This window comes from Mauremys reevesii, linkage group 23 (genome assembly GCF_016161935.1).
Source record: "Mauremys reevesii isolate NIE-2019 linkage group 23, ASM1616193v1, whole genome shotgun sequence".
In the NCBI taxonomy this organism is placed as follows: Eukaryota; Metazoa; Chordata; order Testudines; family Geoemydidae; genus Mauremys; species Mauremys reevesii.
The window spans coordinates 21635766-21654443 of NC_052645.1; the positions used below are offsets into that span (position 1 = coordinate 21635766).

The 18678-nt window shown below is 48.5% G+C and overlaps 1 protein-coding gene across 11 annotated transcripts in view; it reads right to left on the minus strand.

Moving 5' to 3' along the window:
• Positions 1–18678, minus strand: part of GRIK3 (glutamate ionotropic receptor kainate type subunit 3) — a 118013-nt gene that overhangs the window by 65768 nt on the left and 33567 nt on the right. For 10 of the 11 annotated variants that reach the window (XM_039511552.1, XM_039511555.1, XM_039511557.1 and 7 more), the window contains 3 exons: positions 17142–17195; positions 10410–10583; positions 4028–4171 (listed from right to left, as the gene is read on the minus strand). In XM_039511552.1, the coding sequence (XP_039367486.1) occupies positions 4028–4171; positions 10410–10583; positions 17142–17195 (372 nt within the window). The remainder of the gene's footprint in view (positions 1–4027; positions 4172–10409; positions 10584–17141; positions 17196–18678) is intronic. The other variant, XM_039511553.1, reaches the window with a different exon arrangement.

Here is an 18678-nt window from a genome sequence, read left to right on the forward strand (position 1 = left end):
TTTACCAGCATAACTACGTAAGTGAAACTTCGCAGCCCTAACTAGTTAAACTCCTAAATCTTTTGAAGTGTACCCCAGGCCTCAGTGACTAGTCCAGGGTGGAAATTATCTCCTCCACCCCATCCCAATTTTTCACATTTGCTGCCTGGTCACCCTAATTGGACCTCAGTTGCTCCTGGCTTCCAATCCTGTGCTCAGATAATTTGCATATGTTTTTCTCTGAGACCTGCTGACGGTAGCACCAGCCAAATGAATCATTCGATAACACCATTACAAAACCCAGCAGCAACAAAACCCTCCCACTGCTTCCCACAAACTGCTTATTTCTTCTTTTAAAAAATTAAACATAAATAACTTTTCAGATTCTTTGGACTTGGGAGGTCAGTCTCTGAACTTCTCGGCCCCAGTTCATAAGTCCATCCCTGTTCAGCAAAGCACGTGAGCACATGCTTAAGGGTTTGCACTGGCCGCACGGGCACACAGCTGTCGTGAACTGCAGCCCCATTCTGGGGTGGAGGGAGAGCCCGGCATGGTGGGAAAGGGAGATCTGGCAAGCGGATCTGGAGCCAATCCCACTTTGATGAAATGTGCAATGATATTGGCACTGCCGTTGTGTCTCAGAGCAACTCTCCTGGTGTTTTAATAAACAACAGCACAGAAATGAACCTCCCTGGTTTCAGGGGCAGGAGAGGTCTGAAGAATGGCTGCTGCTCCTGTAGGCTAAGTGGTGATTAATGTCACCGCAGTGTGCAGTGCTGGCCCTGGAACGTCTATGGACACAAGGGCCAATTTTTCTGCTGTTTCTTGTGACATTTCCTTGAATGCAGGACACCCGGATACCATCCTCCCATACACACCAAGTGAAGTACGCTTGCCACGCTCTGAGCTTTAGGCTGGTATTTCCCTGTTCCCTTTCCGAAATGCCAGACTGGTAGCATGCTTTACTGGGTTGACTCATTCCACTTGCAGAGTTCGTCTGCAGCCTGCTCTTCTCTAACAAGTGAATCTCCCTGGCGGGGATGAGCCAGAAATATCCCCTGATGATGAAGGTGGCACAAGCTGGGAGGACGACTGGCAGGCTTCCCAGATCAACCCCCTTCCACTCTCCCCTGGGATACGCCTGGTTCATTCCTGAAGGAATGCTGCCCCCCACCTCACAGGCCTATTGCCCTGGGTGCTCGGGGACGCTGCACGCAATCTGCCAAGTTAAGCATGCAGGTGGGAACTACAGCTGGGAAGTTCTCCAGGACCCAGTGACCACACACAGTGTTTGAAGTACTGAGTCGGAAACAAACACAGGTGTGTATTGAGCGCGTCACCTCCTCGCTGGGGCTCGAACTCTCCTGCTTCGCCCACCGCAGGCAGGTGACGGAGCTGGCAGAGCAGGGAGACGTCACATTAATGCAATGGCACAAGGGAAACGGAGCGCAGGAAGGGGCAGCTAGAGCCAAGGAGAGCCCCCCTCCTTTCCCTGGCAGCTGCAGGCAGTGCTCCCCCACATCTCCCTCCATCTGCTTTACCCCTGAGCCCAGAGACACGTCTCCCTCTGATGAGACACGGCACCTGCCTGTCACCCAGGAGGGTCTGTCTCCCCTTTGCTTTCTCCTTTCCAAAATAAACTTGGACAAGGAAGGGTCAGCTCAGCCGCTTCCCCCACCTCCCCTCCCCAGAGCGCCGACCGGGTTCTCCTACCCTCTGCAGAGCAGGTTGTTCTGAAGCTCATTTGCGTTAAATCTCTCGCTGGTGCTGGCCGCAGGATGCCCTGCGCTCGGGAGGCCCTCCCACTTCTGGAGCCTTAGAGGGGGTCCAGTGTGGTGGCACTGAGAAAGGAGGCCAAGGGAATATCGGCCTCACTTCCCTCTGCCTTGCCCATTGGCAGGGCCGGCTCCAGGCTCCAGCGCAGCAAGCAGGTGCTTGGGGCGGCCAACGGAAAGGGGCGGCACGTCCGGCTCTTTGGCGGCAATTCGGCAGCGGGTCCCTTGGTCCCTCTCGGAGGGGAGGACCTGCCACTGAACTGCCGCCGAAGAATGACGGGGCAGTGGTAGAGCTGCCGCCAGAGTGCCGCCGATCGCGGCTTTTCGTTTTGTTTTGTTTTTGGGGAGGCAAAAATGCTGGCGCCGGCCCTGCCCATTGGTCCTGGCTTCCTGCTCCCCTACGAGACTCTGGTAGGTGATAGCAGCCTGCTAGCCAACGAGGCGACCCGCCTGGCTTCCTCTGCCTACTTCAGCAGGATGCTGAGCTGCCCAGTCTCAACCCCGTGTCCTGTTCGGCTGCTGCGGCAGTGAGAGGAGCCCAAACCACCGCCCAGCCATTCTCAGGGCGACAGTTCCCACACAGGACGGGATGCCCTTGACGAGTGACAACAAGCCAGGCTGTGCCCCTGGCGAATCACAGCTCTGAAAAAATCCTGCTGAAGACAAACCCTCAGTGTGTGTTTGCTGGTGCGGCATGAACAAACATTGGCACAATTCTCTCCGTGAGGAACACGGGGCTAAGGGGCCTGGGCTCTGCAGTGGGACACCCCTCTGCATTTGCTGTTTTGTCCTTTCCGGCACTCAGAGAGCACAGTTATTATGTGTTTTGGCTGCAGTGGAGGAAGCTTATCCCTGCAAGTAGCTGACAGCGTGCCAGGAAGGGGAACAACAGGCGGCCACTGGAGTGGAGGGCTCAGAGTAATTTGCAAAAGGAGGCAACAAATGAAATTATTCAACAGTCTCTTCTGGCAGCCGACAGGAGCAGCTCCTTGCAGAGGGGAACAAACAGAGAGAGAGAACAGAAGATTTTCAGAGCCTGCAAAGTGGCAGTTCAATGTCCCAGTAAAACGGGGATAATCTTTCCTTTCTCCCGCCCTTGGTCTGTCTTGTCTATTTAGATTGTAAGTGCTTCAGGGCAGAGACTTTCTCCCACTCTGTGTGTGTACAGGCCCTCGCACAGGGGGACCCTGATGGGCCCGTAGGCAATACCACAATACAGATAAGAAATAAACAATAAATAATGATCTTTTCATTGACTTTTCTGCCACAGAAAGAAGAGAATTTAGTTTAACCATTGCAAAGCCTTGGAAGAAGAGAGAGAATTATTTCCATGGCTCCAGTAATAGCATAAAATACTATGGCCTGATTATACTACTCCCAAGTTAAAAGGTGCAGCCAGAGCAGTGTAAAGGAGCCTTTGTGTTAATGAGACTCCAGCCCTTAATCCCAAAGCAATCCCAAAGAGTGCTTGCTCCTATCTACTGGCAGGACCACATCCCAGGCCCCCCAACATGCCCTTTGCACAGCACTAGGGAACTGCCACTCACCCCTCACTCTTTGTTAGTGTTTTCAGGCTAGGATTGTCTCCCAGGGAGGTGAGCTACGTTACACTGGCAGGAGCCGAAACACAGCAAGTAAGCAGAGGACAGGCCTGGTAAGAAAATAGCCAGCTGCATCAGGGATTTTTTTTTATACCAGGCCTCAACATGCACAGCTCAAAGCAGCCCACCTCTAGCCCCCTGATGGATGGGGCACCAGACATCTCCAGCTTCAGATGGGGCTGACAGTGTATGTGGGGACATTCAAACAGTGACAGCAGTGGCTGGAGACAAGACAGGCAAAGGGTACAAGCACAGGGTCACACCTGAGCTAGGAATAGAAGTTCCCAGTCCAGGATCCTGTCTACTGGACCATTGTGACTGGTCAGGTTTAGCCCAGCTCTCTCTCCACCAGAGTCAGGGGTGTTTCACCAGGATTCAGGTTAGCGCAGCGATCTCAAGATTCTGGTTATTGGCCTTTATCAGATGAGAGCTGCACAGTCTGTTCTATCACCACATTTACTTTCAAGCGCATCTTATTTGGTCCCAAAGGGGCCATACAAACAATCTGACTCCTGGATCCTTGCTCCCATCCATCTCTGCAAGGGTTGTCTGTAGTGCTCGTAAGTGCGTTGTCTAGCCACTGTGCAGCTCCTAAATCTGGGCTCTGAACGGCTGCTCCCCACCCCCACGTTGCCAACAGAAGGTTTGCAGCAATAGGAAAGAAGCTTTTACCTCTTTTATGAAATTCATAAAGCGGCCCCCGAACCTCCAGGCTTTGTGTCGATGGCACTGCAGGGAGTTAACAGTCATCTGTGGGGCTCGCTGGTAGCACACTGAGACGATGTGAACTGCGTCATACAACAGGGCAGCATCTGTCTAAAATAAAGGGGAACAGCATTTGGGTTGATAACAGTTCCAAAGCAAAAACGCACTAATGCAGCAGAGTGATTTGGTGCCGGGTTCATTTGGAAAACACATGATCCATCTCATGCAAAGCTGCAGAAGCTTCTCTAAATTCTCCCTGGTCACCTCTGGCTTCTCACCTGCATCCTGACATCTTTCCTCCCTGGCGTCGGAAACACAATTGCACACGGCTCCCCTGAGGGCAGGGCTTTCTGCACTGAGGGGCTGCATCCTGCCGGTGGATCAGCCCGATGCTGCTGATCGGTTCGGGAACTGCAGGCCAGGCACCCTCCAGCACACGCACAGTTGCCAGCAGCAGGGGGCTCTGAGCGTTTATGAGGAAGGCCTGGGTACAATGGTTTCAGTGGAGAGCAGATTGATGGGACAGTTGGCACCACTGGTAAAATGGGGGGAGGAGGGTGCTGGATAAATAAAAACCAAAGCCCAAGGCAAGAACCAGCTGACCACTGCAACGACACCTACAGTCACACTGACTCCTGGCTAATTGAGGGATCTAATTGTTCAGCTCTAGATGAGTGTAATCAAAGGCCTCATATCCGGCTCCCATTGAAGTCAAATGTAAAACTCCCATGGACTGAAAGGGAGCAGAACAGAGCCGTATTCTCTACATGGTTACAATGGTGCGCTCAATGAACTTCTAGAGAGTCGTAGGTTTCAAGGTCAGATCACCTAGTCTGACCTCCTGTATAACTCAGGCCATGGGAAACCTTGCTCCATGATTTCTGCATGAAGCCCATAACGTCTGTTTGAGCTATAGCGTATCTTGAAAAAACCCACACTCTAACCAGACAAGCAGGTCCTCAATTCCCCTCAGAGGGGTAGATGTGGAACAGTCCAGTCTTTATCCAAAGAAGAGCTGATCGAAAAAAAGTAATAATGTTTCATGACTCGGTGCGGAGGGAGGGTCAGAGAAGGGGGAGATATTTTCTTTCATTTGGAATTATTCCTGAATTATTTCTGGATTTGGATAAAAAGTTTCTGGATAACATTTTTTGTTTTGAAATTTTTCATTTCATTTTGGTGGGGGGAAATCCCGCTCCGCATTTTTATGTTTTTGTTTCAAAATTGTGAATGAAAACCCACCTTCTCTCACCTTTTTATTCTTCCCTCCACCAGGGTTAAAAAAAACCCACAGTAATAATAACTGGTTGTGAGGGGAATTTCCCCCCTAATTTAAAAACTAAAAAAGTTGTCAAAAATTAAAAACTTTGGTTTAAAATCATTTTTTGTGAAACCCCTTTAAAAAAGACAGAAAAAATTTCAACCACTCTTAACCCTAACACGCTTTCCCATCAGGACAGAAAATATGTCTTCTCAGGCTGAAATTTCAGACTTCAACAGAACTTTGAAATAGCTACAGCTATAGAACAGCAAATGGGTTTGCTTTTGGGGCAGAACTTGTGGCTTTGTTGTTCTTTTCATTTTCTAAATGGATAAATATGTACACAACAAAGAAATTCTTCAGAACAGGAGGTTTTTGCCAGTAGTGTTAGGTTACATTAAAAGGCCATAGTCATCTCTGTAAATCATAGACTACGAGAATGCCATCTCTATATGTATGTCTTTTTTAGGTATCTCTAATGCATCTACCACTGTGCTGTCTACATGTCACAGAGAAAAGATTGCTAGCCCTTTCTAATGATATGTCAGACAAATAGGGGATATAAAAAGGTTTTTTTTAATGTAGCCCGTTTTCTTTGAGGATCTCAAAGCGCTAGCACCGAAAAATAATGGTCTCTCTATTTTATAGATGGGAAAAATGAGGAACAGAAAAGTTAAGTGACCAAGGTCATGCAGCAAGTCAAGCGCAGAACTCTGTTCTCCCGACTCTTAGTCCCTGTTGGAACCACTAAACAACACCGAGAAGTCAGAGCTGCCCTCCTGAGAAAACAAAAGCAAAGCGTCCCCATTTCAAGATGAAATTTCCAGGCAAGGAGTTGGACTCTGAGTAAAAAAATTCCCCCACCACCCTGGTAGTTTTTCTTGGGCACTGGTGCTGTGAAATCTTCACCCAGGTGGCAATGCTTGACAGTCCTGCTTCCATGAAATATCCATGATGAAACTGGGACATTTCAGGCAGTGGGGGCCGGGGGCTATTGCTGTACAATGGGACAGCGAGTGCGGGGGTGTGGGGTGTGATTTGGAATGGCTTTGTGACACTGCACCCCACCTCCAGATACTGACAAAGTTGTGTTTTTCCCCCCACTTCTAAAAGAGGGATGGGGGAAAATCCCACTAGTTAAAAACACATTCCTTGCTGGTTTCACAAAAATGGATGCCAAAGACCCAAGAATAGTAGCCACAGTTGTAAAAAAATCAAACAATAGAGCAAACTACAGAGCAAATATCAAACAGTAGAGAAAATGCTCTGTCCCAGCTTGGCAATCACTCCCATGACCTTATTCCTGCCAAGCGTGAAGAGCAGGAGCCTGGCCTGCATCCTGCTGGCGTCACTTTGCAGCTCTAAGGGACAGGATACTGGGTCTCGTAAGTCTGGGGGACACTGGGACACGTTTAAGCACACAGACGGTGTGTAATTATTATTTGTTTGACGGTGGCGTGTACGGGCTGCAGCTGAGAGTCCATTGTGTTAGACACTTTACAGACACATAGGGAGAGACAGGCCCTATCTCCAAGAGCTAAACAGACAAGAGAGGCATAGGGCGGGAGAGAAACATAGCCACAGATCAGGAAAGAGACTTGGCCAAGGTCCCACTGTAGGTCCCTGGCAGAGCTGGGAAGAAAGCTGGTGCCCTCCCCACTAGGCCAGGCTGCCTTTCTGTTCTGTTGCACTGTGCTGGAATACTGGAGAGGAGTAGGAGACAGCACAATGTTCTACCCCGAGCGGGCAGGGTGAGTTCACAGATACCTACAGCTAATGTGCATTAGCCAGGAATTCTCATGTGGAACCCTCCCGGGCAGTCCATTCCCCAAACCACACTAGCATGGAGAGCGCAGTGTAAGCTAACCAAAAGGTCACCAGCGGTAAAGAACCTACGTTCCAAGAAAGGATTAACGGATCTGGGCTTTGTTGTCATAGGAGAGGAGTGAGCCTCCAGGTGCCGTGGTAGAGGTTCCCAAAATTAGAAAGGCAGAGCCAGGGTGGCTGGGGATAAACTCCCCGCAAAGGCGAGGGGTGTTTCGAAAGCAAAGGGCCAGAACGGGGGGTTCAGTGCTAGCCTCCGATTTTGCAGTCATGGTTTTCCACCTGCGAATAGCGCCTGTACTCAGAGCTGCATGCCTCCGCTGGGTTATACCCACAAATCCGGGGCTGGGAGTTCAGCATCCAAATGCTACCCCATGTGCCTCTGATGATGCAAACTCAGTGAGCAAATTAAGGCATAGCTGAAAATCAGACCCACCATCCAAACTATATTTGGGAGTATAAAGAAATCAGGCAGCACGTAGCCTGCAATAAGCTACCAGAGAAGAGATCGAGTATGAAAGACACCTGACTTAGCTGCTGGAGGAGAGGCTGGAAGGACATGATTCTGAAGCATGAAGGTCGGGTGAACAGCAATTCAGACAGGAGTGGCTCATTAAACCCGTGGCCTCTGCATGCTCCTAAAATGGCTTCTGTTCTTATCATCCACCACTACGGCAGATATTGCAGAGACTCAGTATGCATTTGAGTAGAGCGCAGCATGCCCCAGTATGCTCAGGTAGCTATGGAAGATAGTGCACCCATTGCATAATCTAAAGATTGTTTAAAACAAAGAGGAAGCTCTTAAATCCCCAATGCTAGTATTCTAGGGGGTCATATTTGGTAGGGAGGAAGGACCCTAAAACCGGAGGTCAGAGAGCTTTGTGACCTTGTTATGGAGAAGAGATGGTAAACAACCAAATCTTAGTGTCCACATAACAAAGGGTTCTACTAACTGAGGTCTTGTCAGACATTCAGCGCAATAGTCTCTGCCCGGGGTCATGCGAAGCTAGGGGTATGTGCCGCATATACAAACGAAATAATTGAGAAGATATTTTGGGAGAAGTGTTGGAAGAAGAGGAAATACTCAAAAAAAGTCAGCAAAGAAAGGCAGGAAATAGGGGGAGAGCCCGCTACAAGGAAAATTTCAGCTGCAAGAGAGAGACATTTTTCACTGGGGAGCCATTCCCAGAGTCTAAGGCCAGAAGAGACAATTATGATCATGCAGGCTGAGCTCCTGCTTCACACAGGGCAGAGAACCAGAACCAGCAAACTCCTGGAGTAGAGGGAATTGTTTTTGCAGGGTCCTCCTTCAAATCTCACATGTATGGAGACGGAGTAACACTACTCACAGTTGCCCTGTTTGCGTCCAGAGCTTGGGGTCCCCACTTCTGAAAGCCTGGCCCACCGTTTTGATATTTGGCATTGACCAGAAGACATAAAAAGGGAGAGAATTCTCCTGTGTGTCTGGGTCATTTCTCGGTTTAGTAAGTGCTAACGAATGATGCAGGAGGTGGGGGAAGGGAGGGTTCCGATGTCTTGGGCAGAGATGTCTGATGTTAGAAGGATGCTGCTCTTAGCTGCAGAGAGAAACTTTCAGCTCTGCTGGAAGGAGGCTTTCTAAAGAATTTATTAGAAAGCACACCGCATGCTGGTTCAGTCCTTGCTGGCAAGGAGAGAGGCTGGAAATCACAGCCAGCGTGCGGGCAACACTGCAGAGTAGCATTTTATCATAATGCCCCATATGTGACAAGCAGAGCAGAAGATTAACAAGCCATATTGGGGAGGGGGAAGGTCACGCCAGTGCCTCTGGTTATTTCCAACTGTCTTGCTGCAATGGTAGAAGTGCTGCCGCTGTCCTCGTTTCTGCCAGCTGCCAGGCTGCGGGCTCCACCATTGCCCCAGGTGCTTGGCTCCTGACATGCAGGGGATCCTGGTAGGTGTGAAGAAGCAGGCCAGAAGGAAGCCAGGCAGCACTTATGTGGGGTGAGGCATCCTCCCAGTAATAACTATTGGGAGCGGAGCTGCTACCAACAGCAGCAGCATTCAGGGGCTGCAGGGAACCCCAGCTCCCAACACAAGCGTGTCAACTCTGCTCCCGTTCTCCAGCTCACTCGCTCCAAACTGCAGGCCTTATCCTGCCAGGTCCTGAGCTCCCAGTGAAGTCTGTGGAAGGCAGCGGTGCTGGCAAACCTCCCAGGAGGCATTCAGCATCTTGCAGGATTGTGTCCTGTGAAATATCACACCGCTGTCTTGAATCCAGCCCAACCCTCTGGTGAGCTCTGTGCAAGAGCTTGTCACAGTGGCAGGCACGTCCCTGGTGACGCATCTCACACTGAACAGCATGAGCATCCCGAATTCCCAGTGCCTGTTCTTAGGAGCAGGGTGCTCATGGGCGGTCAGCCCTTGCGGCGCCCGCCTGCCCCAACCTGAAACGCAGCTTGTGCAGCGCAATGAGGAGAGAGTTCCCTCCTCAGCCTGGGAGCACCAGGGTTTGCAGCACATGCATCAGGTACCTTTCCAGTTCAGCGATCACTGTGCATCAGGCCGGCACAGAGAAATCCAGGCGTGGAATACAGTAACTTTCTGATTAAAGAAACAGCTACCGTCCTTTGCCTCTCATTCCCAGCACATACTGTGTGGGGTTTACACTGCACCTAGTCATGGTCACTGCATGGCCCAGCCACGCGACAGCCTGAACTAACAGCTTCTGAGCAGACTACGTGCATCCAGATTTTGTGGCGGAGACATGACAGGATGTTGCACCATTAAGACAAGTCAGATAGCTGCACGGAAGCTGCGGTCCCCAGGCATGCTGGCCAACACAGAGGGACTGTAATAAGAGTGGTGCAGTACTGGGACTGAAGAGGTTAAACCATGGGAGCTTTGTTGTATTTAAAAGGCAATTACAAGAGAGGGCAACTAAGTACAGGAGGAAGGATCCCTGGGATGGGGTGTCTTGGGACAAGTTGGCTGAGATGTGACCCAATGAATCTTTTATTGTATGTTTGTACAGCACCCGCTGGAGCCTCTGGGTGCTAGAGAAAGGCAAAGAATTACTGTTATTAACAAGAAATAATCACAATACCAATAAAACAATTAGAGCTGGTTAAAATGTTTCCAAATTTCAGAATTAAAAACAAAAAAGGAACAACTTTCTTGACATTTCCAGTTTTCTTTCAGAGCAGATATAACGGGAGTGGCGTTTGTGTCAGGGCAGGGACAACACACCCGCATGCCAAAGGGATTTTAAAGTGACCATCGTACCATCATGACCCCGTCAAGCAGGCCCGACTCCGCCCTGGGTGCGGCCTGCAGCCGCTCCATGGACCATTTCTCAGTGATGGCAGACACGTGAGGGTTCTCCACGTTGAGGATCCGGAAGCCAGTCAGGTTCACTCCAGAGTAGCGGTATGGCTCCAGGTCTAGTGCATAAAGATCCTTAAAAGAGAGAAATCAGTTTTAACTTTTTGTGACTTCTTTTATTTGTCTCATTTCCTCTATTTAATGTGGTGTCTTTGTACTAAGCTGGAGAGTTCAGGATTCACAGAAAATGGGATACAAGGTGCTGCCGTACTGAATGCAGCGTGTAGAGCTCCATCCATATCATATTCTGATAGTACCCAATGGAATCAGGGCCCCATGGTGCTACATACATCTAGGAAAAGCCAATCTCCTTTCTAAGACGTTACAATCTAAACACACAGGACAAACAACGAAAAACAACAACAAAACGTTTTGTTCAACCCAAACTGAAATGTCTAGTTTTCAAGGTTTTTTTTAAAATCAAAAGATTAAATTGTTTTGAATTGAAAAATGTTGGGGTTTTTTTTCAAAATATTGAAATGAAACGTTTCCATTTTGTTCTAATTTTTGTTATTTGGCAAATTCAATAAGATTTTGCAAAATGTTTTGGTTGACTCAAAGCTGAATTTTTCAGTGAAAAACATTGACTGAAAAATTTCATCCAACCCTCGCCCTGAGACTGGTGCCTGGCCACTACACCTTGCAGAAAGAGGTGTTAAAAGGCATTGTTTCTGCATTTGAGTTTAATCCTATAAACGTTCCCTAAGGTTTTTCCTGGAGAATTTGCTTTGAGTGCTGAGTCCTGGACGGTACCTTGGATGACAGAATAACTCCAAATTTGGAATGTCAATTTGCAGATCACTATAGAAGAGGAGCTAAGATGAATTTCTTGACATTAGGACCAGTTTACACAGTCTGCAAATGAATGAGCGTGCCCTTTATACAATAAAAAAAGAGAGAGCCAGAGAAGCCAGGCAGTCTTAGCTCCACTGGCAACCCGCCCAAAGCTGTCACTTGGCAGGCAGGGAGAGAGGGGGTATTTGCAGTCCTTTGTTAGCCCACTTCCTTAATGCGTCTCTTGGCTCTGCCACATCTGAATATTAACTTCAGTACAGGGAGGTCGGGAGCTCAAACCTCAGAAACAAATCTGAATGGGTTTGGGATCCGAGACACGCCAGGCACACACCACAGCTGTTCAGCTCGGCAAAAAACAAGAACAGCTCACCCAAGGGGACTGGAAGCTGCCTGGATGATGAAGCTGAACAAGGTTTCCTGGGAGCTCACAAATGAGGGGATCGTGAATGAGCGCGGCAGAGAATGGCAATCAGGAGGGGGCTTCAGTCCTGGAATAATCTGCTTAATGAGTCGCTTTAACCATATTTCATTTTGAACAGTTTCTGCAACTGTTATTGATTTTGTAATCCCAGATCATCCCATTCCTACCATCTCTCTGCTGATTCATTCTCTAAAACAGATGAGAGGCAATAAAAAAGTACTTTGCATGCGACACATTCTCCTGGGCCAAATCCGAGGAAGTGCTGAGTTTCTGTTTTGACTTTTTGTTTCAAAAGGACATTGTTTAGAAATTAAACTAGATTAACTAAAAACCCCCACAAAACGTGATGAAAAACACCCCAAAATGAATTGTCCCAGTCATGGATTGTACACTCCTTGGGGTTGAGACTTGTCTCTGTTCTGTTTGTACAGCACCTTGCGCAACAGGGTCCTGGGACAGGGCTCGGGCTCCTAGGTGCTACTGCAATACAAATCCATTGGCGTCCCTGCCGGATTCGATTATACCCTGATACCGCCGCATCGAAGTCAGGGTTTATCTACCACAGTGATGTCAGGAACCAGACCTGGGGTGAAATGTGAGCCGTGAAAAGGATCCCTGCTGGGAAGTTAGGATCCCGCGGGATTCCTTCCCTTATGGAAAATGACATTTTCTTTAGTGCTGACTGCACCAGGGCAACTCGTCCATGAGGGCTGCAGGGCTGAGGCCAGCCAACCCTGCCTACTGAAGAGGCACCCCCCGTGGGGCCCGGGGCCTCCTTGGAGAGAGCAGTGGGGTGAAGCAGCACACTGGGTCAGAGGAAGAGCTCGGTGTGTGGCCGACTGAACCAGGGCTGGGTAGGAACTTCTGTGTTACGGGTACGGGGTTCCCTCTGGGGTCTCTCGGGGATTGTTTGAACCATAAGGCTTGTTTGAATCATTTCTGTTATTAAACCATCCCCAGGTGGGGGTGCTGTTAGCCACAAGACTGACTGCACTGGAGTTCTCAAAGGGCCTTCAAGAGAAGGCTAACAGGGGGCAGGGCACATGCAAATGACCCCTGGCCTTGAGAGGGGTCAGCTACACTGATGTAAATATAGGGTGACCAGAGGTCCTGATTTTATAGGGACAGTCCTGATATTCAGGGCTTTGTCTTATATAGGCCCCTATTACCCCCCATGCCTGCCCCGATTTTTCACACTTTCTGTCTGGTCGCCCTATGTAAATAGTCTTCAACAGTACAAGCGAGGGGACCCCCACGTTGTGTTGAAGGCAGGGAACTCTGCAATGACATGAGGTGAAGTCCCTAGATCTGCAGGACATGTGCGAGGTGTGTTGATTTAGGCATTTACAAAACCCTACAAGATTAGATGAACAGCCTGGCTGACCCCCAAAGCTAACCCAACAGGCATCTCTTCTTTGTTCAATGTCAAAAAAGTGCAAACTGAGGATGATTTTGACACTAGGCTGGAATTTGGAAAGTATGTTCATCTCCATCCCAGCCAGTCATTCTCTGCCGCGTTGTTTATGCGTACACACCGTATTCACATGCAATGCCCATTGCAGTATTTAGGGAAGATGGCAATGCCTGCTCTACGTAAACTCCACGCACCTTTATCCCACCTAGCATAATGCACCCCCTTCAGCTCTGGGACACAGCACGTCTGTGCCCAGCGGGTTTCCTCACCAGATTGAATGGAGGAGTTTGTCAAAGGAAGTAGCCAAGTCACAGATTAAATCTTGCTCTGTGTCCCAGCAGAGCAGCGCCTGCTGCTTCCCACAAGCACGTGGTCCGACCTGCTCCAGGGCCAGCTGCTACTGCAGCAGGGGGTTCACATAAGCCGCTTAGAGAGCTCCCTGCTGAGTCCATAGTCCAGTTGAGGGTGTGTCTCCTGACCTACAAAGGCCTCCATGGGAAACGCTCTAGCTGCCTGTGGTTGCCTCTCCCTCCATGACAGCTACGATCCCGCACAACGGTGCAGCTCTACACCAATGGGCGAGACCCATGGGTGCAGGGGACCAGATGTCCCCAGGCTATGGAGCTCACCGCCCTGAGAAAGAACTAACACCTGGGATCCAGCCACTCTCAGGCCTCATTTCTTCAGCTTCAGCAGTTTCTTCACGTACCCTGTCCTCTGCACACGTACACAACTCGCCCATGCAAACACAGGGAGCCCGAGGAACTCAGCAAACTATTTCTCTTTCCAGCTGGGAAGGGAGAAAGGGAGCGACTGTTGTTGTCATTTCGCCTCGTAAACCCTCCCTTATCGCTGTGGTGACAGGGGCTGTCTAAGGAGAGGGCATTTCTAGAATGTAGAGTGAATGGCTGTTCACGGGGAATTTCCACCCTATTAATCCCAGCCTCAGTGTCCACCCACACGGGCCAGTGCCTTCTTTTCTGGCAACACTTTGTTATTGTGGGTAGCAATGAGGTCTCCCTGCTATGGCTCACGGGGGCTGAAGCGATAAGGATGGGGATAGGTTTATTGTTCCCAGAAGGGATTTTGAAAAGTTGGGTTATATTTTAACCGTTAATCGATCCCCTGCTGGTGAAGTCTCGTTTTTCTGTCTGATAGTCTCTGGCAGTCCCTGTGTGAGTCATCTGGCCCAGCTTGCTTGTGCAATGAGGCAAGGATCACTGGGTACATGCTCAATGCAGGAGAGAGATGGTCCATGCAATATGCCACTTCAGCCACACAATTCCATTCTGCCCAAGGGGGAGTTAAAGATGTTTCCTGGATTGGCCAGTGTGCCTGTACAGGCAGCATACTGCAAACACACAGCCGCAGCTTGGGAGATTCCTGGGCAATGTTAATAGCACCTGTAGCAATTTGCTGGGATTTCGTTAGCTGTTCAAGAGCAGCACTGGGAAGAGTTAGCGAGGCCAGAACTCTGCCGGGTAAGGAAGCTTTGCCCAAGCATGCATTGAGTTTAGGAATAAGCTTGGCAACTCCTTAAGGGGATTCATCCAGGAGACGACAGGGAATCTCTCAATGAGGAAGCAAGGACTTGAGATATTTATGCCTTTGTGCATCTTAGTGGCGAGACACTTATCTCTCCTGACACCCAACAGGAACCAGCTTCACCATGCAAACGTGGTTTCTGGTGAAGTCACAGGCTGACCCTGATGGCTCACTCTCCCGCAAGCAGAATTTGTAATGTATGGAACAGCTAACAGAGCATTGGCCCCAAATGCAGAATCATAATCAGTGTGTGATGAAACCAGCGAATTCCAGACCTCTATGACTGCACGCTCAGTAGAAGAACTGGGAATCGTTGCAGCTATTGGGCCTTAATAAGCCTTTAGGGCCTGATTTTATTTTTAAATGCTGGCCTCCTATTTTGCACCCTCAAAGTGCACAGCTGATGCCATGTAGATGTTTGCAGGTCCAGTCACCAATCACGCCCACAAAGAACTGCATTATCAATTTTTCACCTGCAACATTTTAGGTAAAAAAACAGAGATTCGGTTAAAGAGCAGGCTGAAAAATCAGACTTGAGTGTCTTCTCATAAATGATGCCAGGTGACTGAACTCAGAGTGTGGATGTTTAATCGCAGCGGGGTTTGGATGGTTAAGATCATCTTTATCTCAGACTATGGGTTTATTAGTCTATTGCTCGACCCCGGGGGAACAGTTTTCGTATTCCTCATTCTTCCAGCAATCAGACTGCATCAGCGTTAAGCCTTAGCCCTCTTCAGAGCAGCCCAATGTGCAGTGGAGATCGTGAGCTCAGCTGGATGAGTGGAGTAAGCAGCAGAACATCAGCCCTCTTCCCCCTTTATTCTAGCTCCTCTGCTGGTGTATGCGCCTACCTGCGATGCTGCCCTGTGCACGTTCTTTCACTCTGAACTCGGTGCACGGATTCTAAGGACACTCATAGTTCGAGTCCCCAGCTTTCCTTACCTACCCTCCAACAGCTGCGTTAGGGAGACGTCTCTTTGTACGGGCGGGCGCCGCACAATCCTACAAGCTGCGGAACCACTTCTAGAGGTGCCAAGTCCCGCTGACCCCAACGGGAGCTGAGGGTGCTGAGCACCTTGCAGGATCAAACCCTAACTCATGTGGCAGCAGGGGCTATGCCTGACACCAGACAACAGCTTCGTGGGGCATCTTGCCGGCTCCCATGTCTGTTAGAAGGAAGATCACGAGGGGGCCCGACAGGTTGAACTCAGCTTTGCTGTTTGGCAAAATGGTGACGCTTTCCAGCCCAGTGTTGGTACGGTGCACTCAGCACTGACTAGGGACCTTTCAGAAACATTCCCTATAACATTAGAGACCAATTCATGGGTCTAGTACGGTCGAAGCTGGAGAATGTGCATTGTAAGCTAGGAAAACATTGCCTTCAGGAACAATAGATTAAAACGTCTTTCCCATGGTATAACTGTTATTTCAGGAAAGTGGCATTAATTGTGATTGCTTATTTATTAATTTATTATCATTTTCCCCCACCTCCAGGCTTTACCTACACACGAGATGTACTATAGGCTGAGCTGGGACTGATTAATAGGAGGTTATCTGGGAACTGCTTAAAGCTGCCTGGAATAGATAATGGCAGTAGGAGTAATTAAAATGTCTTTTGTATTTGAAAAATAAGTTTTGCAAATGTTAAGGGTTAGTTTATTATGTTTCTTTCCTGAAGGGGAAAGATACATGAGTTTTTTTTAGCATCATGCCAAATTCAGGAGAGTCCCAGACAATAACACCCTAAATTAAAACAAACAAACAAACACATGCCAAGAAAAATGCCTCCTGGAGTCGCAGGGGAACTAGCCCATGTTTAATGAGATTGAAGATCATTTCAAGTTGAATTCTTCTCATGCAAAATGATCTGCCGTGTTGAAATATCTACCAGAGCAAGGAGGCTTATGCTGCGGTTCTCAAAAGAGCATCAGGCAGGGAGGTTCCCAACACCTATTGAATTTCAGCACCCACAAATCCCATCCACAATGGCTAAGGCCCTTGTGCACATGCTCAGCTTTCAGCGTGTGAGCAGTCGCACCGAGATCAAAGTTACAGGAGGAAGAGAAGTTGAATAAATAGTGCAGGCCTGATTCTCTTCTTGCCGCCACTCGTGTATATGTGGAGTAACTCCAGAGAAGTAAATGCAGTTACACGGGTGAAAAGCAGCATACGTGAGAGGAGAATCAGCGTGTCTGTTAACATGAACAGCTCCATGATGCTTCAGTGAGAAGGCCGGTTTAAATGAAAAAATAAATGACTTTAGACCAAAGCTAAGTAAAACCTCCTAGTCACTGTTCTGTTAATACAGGTCCACCCCGCCCCTCCAGGGTCCTGGAGCTGTCTGACACACCCAGAAAAAAGCATTCCGTACGGCTCACTAACTACATGCAGCATCCGCTCACATTTCATTCACAGTGAGTGGGACAGTAAAAGGAGTTGCATTGATTTGATACTTTACCAGAGTAGTGAAGATGAAGTGGTAGTATTCCGTCATCATTCCCATTGCCATGGCCTTAAGAAGAGTGGGGGGGAAAGAGGGTTAGCAAGATGTATGGTAAAACTGTCTAGAAGAAACCGTGAAAGAAAAACACCTGATGGGCTGATACATGCAGAGAGAGATGAAACAGGAAACACATTTGGATTCTGGAATGATTCAGCAAAGTGCTTAAGCATGTGCTTAACTTTAAGTTCCTGGGACATAAGCATATGCTTATATGCCTTGCTGAATCAAGGCCTATGACCCTTGTGGCCTGTTTTAAACAGGTACTGAGCACATTCAGATCTCATTGACTTCAGTGGGGCATGGTGCTCCAGAAGTAAGAAAAATCCAGAGATTTTACTACAATACCTGGGCATCCCCACACGTCCTATACCACATGAAATCCCAACACTGACAATCAGCTGACCGCTGCTGGCCTGGCTGGGACAGAGGGAGAAAGATATGGCTGTGTTTACTTCTTGAGGAAGGTCCTCCAGATACCACGGCAATAGGCAACATTATGGAAATCTAGGCAGACAAACAGCCCACCACCAGAGTAATGCTGCCTTGTGTTGATCTTAAAAGGTGAAGTGTAAAGCTTTTTATTCCTTAAATTTGTATTGGCATTGCTGTGTATTTCCATCTGTTGCTGCTAGCGTGGGTCTTTGGTGCCTACCACATTCATACAACTCATTTTAAAAAAATGACAATCAACGGAGGATTATAATTAGCATTTGAGACTCTAATTAGAAATATTTGGGGGTCAGAAAAAGTCCAGGGCGGGAGGAGAATGGAAGGAAGCCACTCAGTCGTTCTGTATTATTCTATCAATGAAGTCAAATCCATTAGTATACATTTAAAACTGCTTGATGGGCTGAAAGGATTGCTCCAGAAATAGTCAGAGCAAAATCTGGCACCCAGGGCAATGTTTACTATTTCCAAGAAGCATTGTAGTAGATCTTAATAGTTGGATGGAATGAAGGGCGAGACAGTTTCTGGCAGGAAGCAGGAGCTGCAGATACCCAGAGAAACAAATAGCTATTTTTTTTCATAGCTGCCTTAGCGCCTTTAGTCTGGGGGAAATAGCATGTCAGCATCTTTGAAGCACAGGGTGTAAAGCAGTGTCCAGTTAATGGATGCAATATTTTAGTGTTTCCTTCTACAGCTAATCTGTGAGATGCAAAAGGGATCAGGGTAGACGAAGAAGCAGGAGTCCATATAAACGCTGACTCCCACACATCATTGCCGGGATGGATATTAATAAAACTAGACTGAATGAATAATTCACTGAATCTTTTGGACGAGAAAGAGCCTGGAGTAAATTACCAAATCCATTCCCCTTGCAACAGGGCATAGCTCTAGTTTATCTAGGAAAGGAATCCTCCTGGAAAGGTTTTCAAATAGAAGGGAGGTTTGGGGTTTTGACCTTGGGGGATGTTTGCTTCTCTCTGCTTTCTGTTTGGTTCTGCTACAATTACTAGGGCAGAGTTTAGCTCAGAGGAAGAGAAGGACAGTT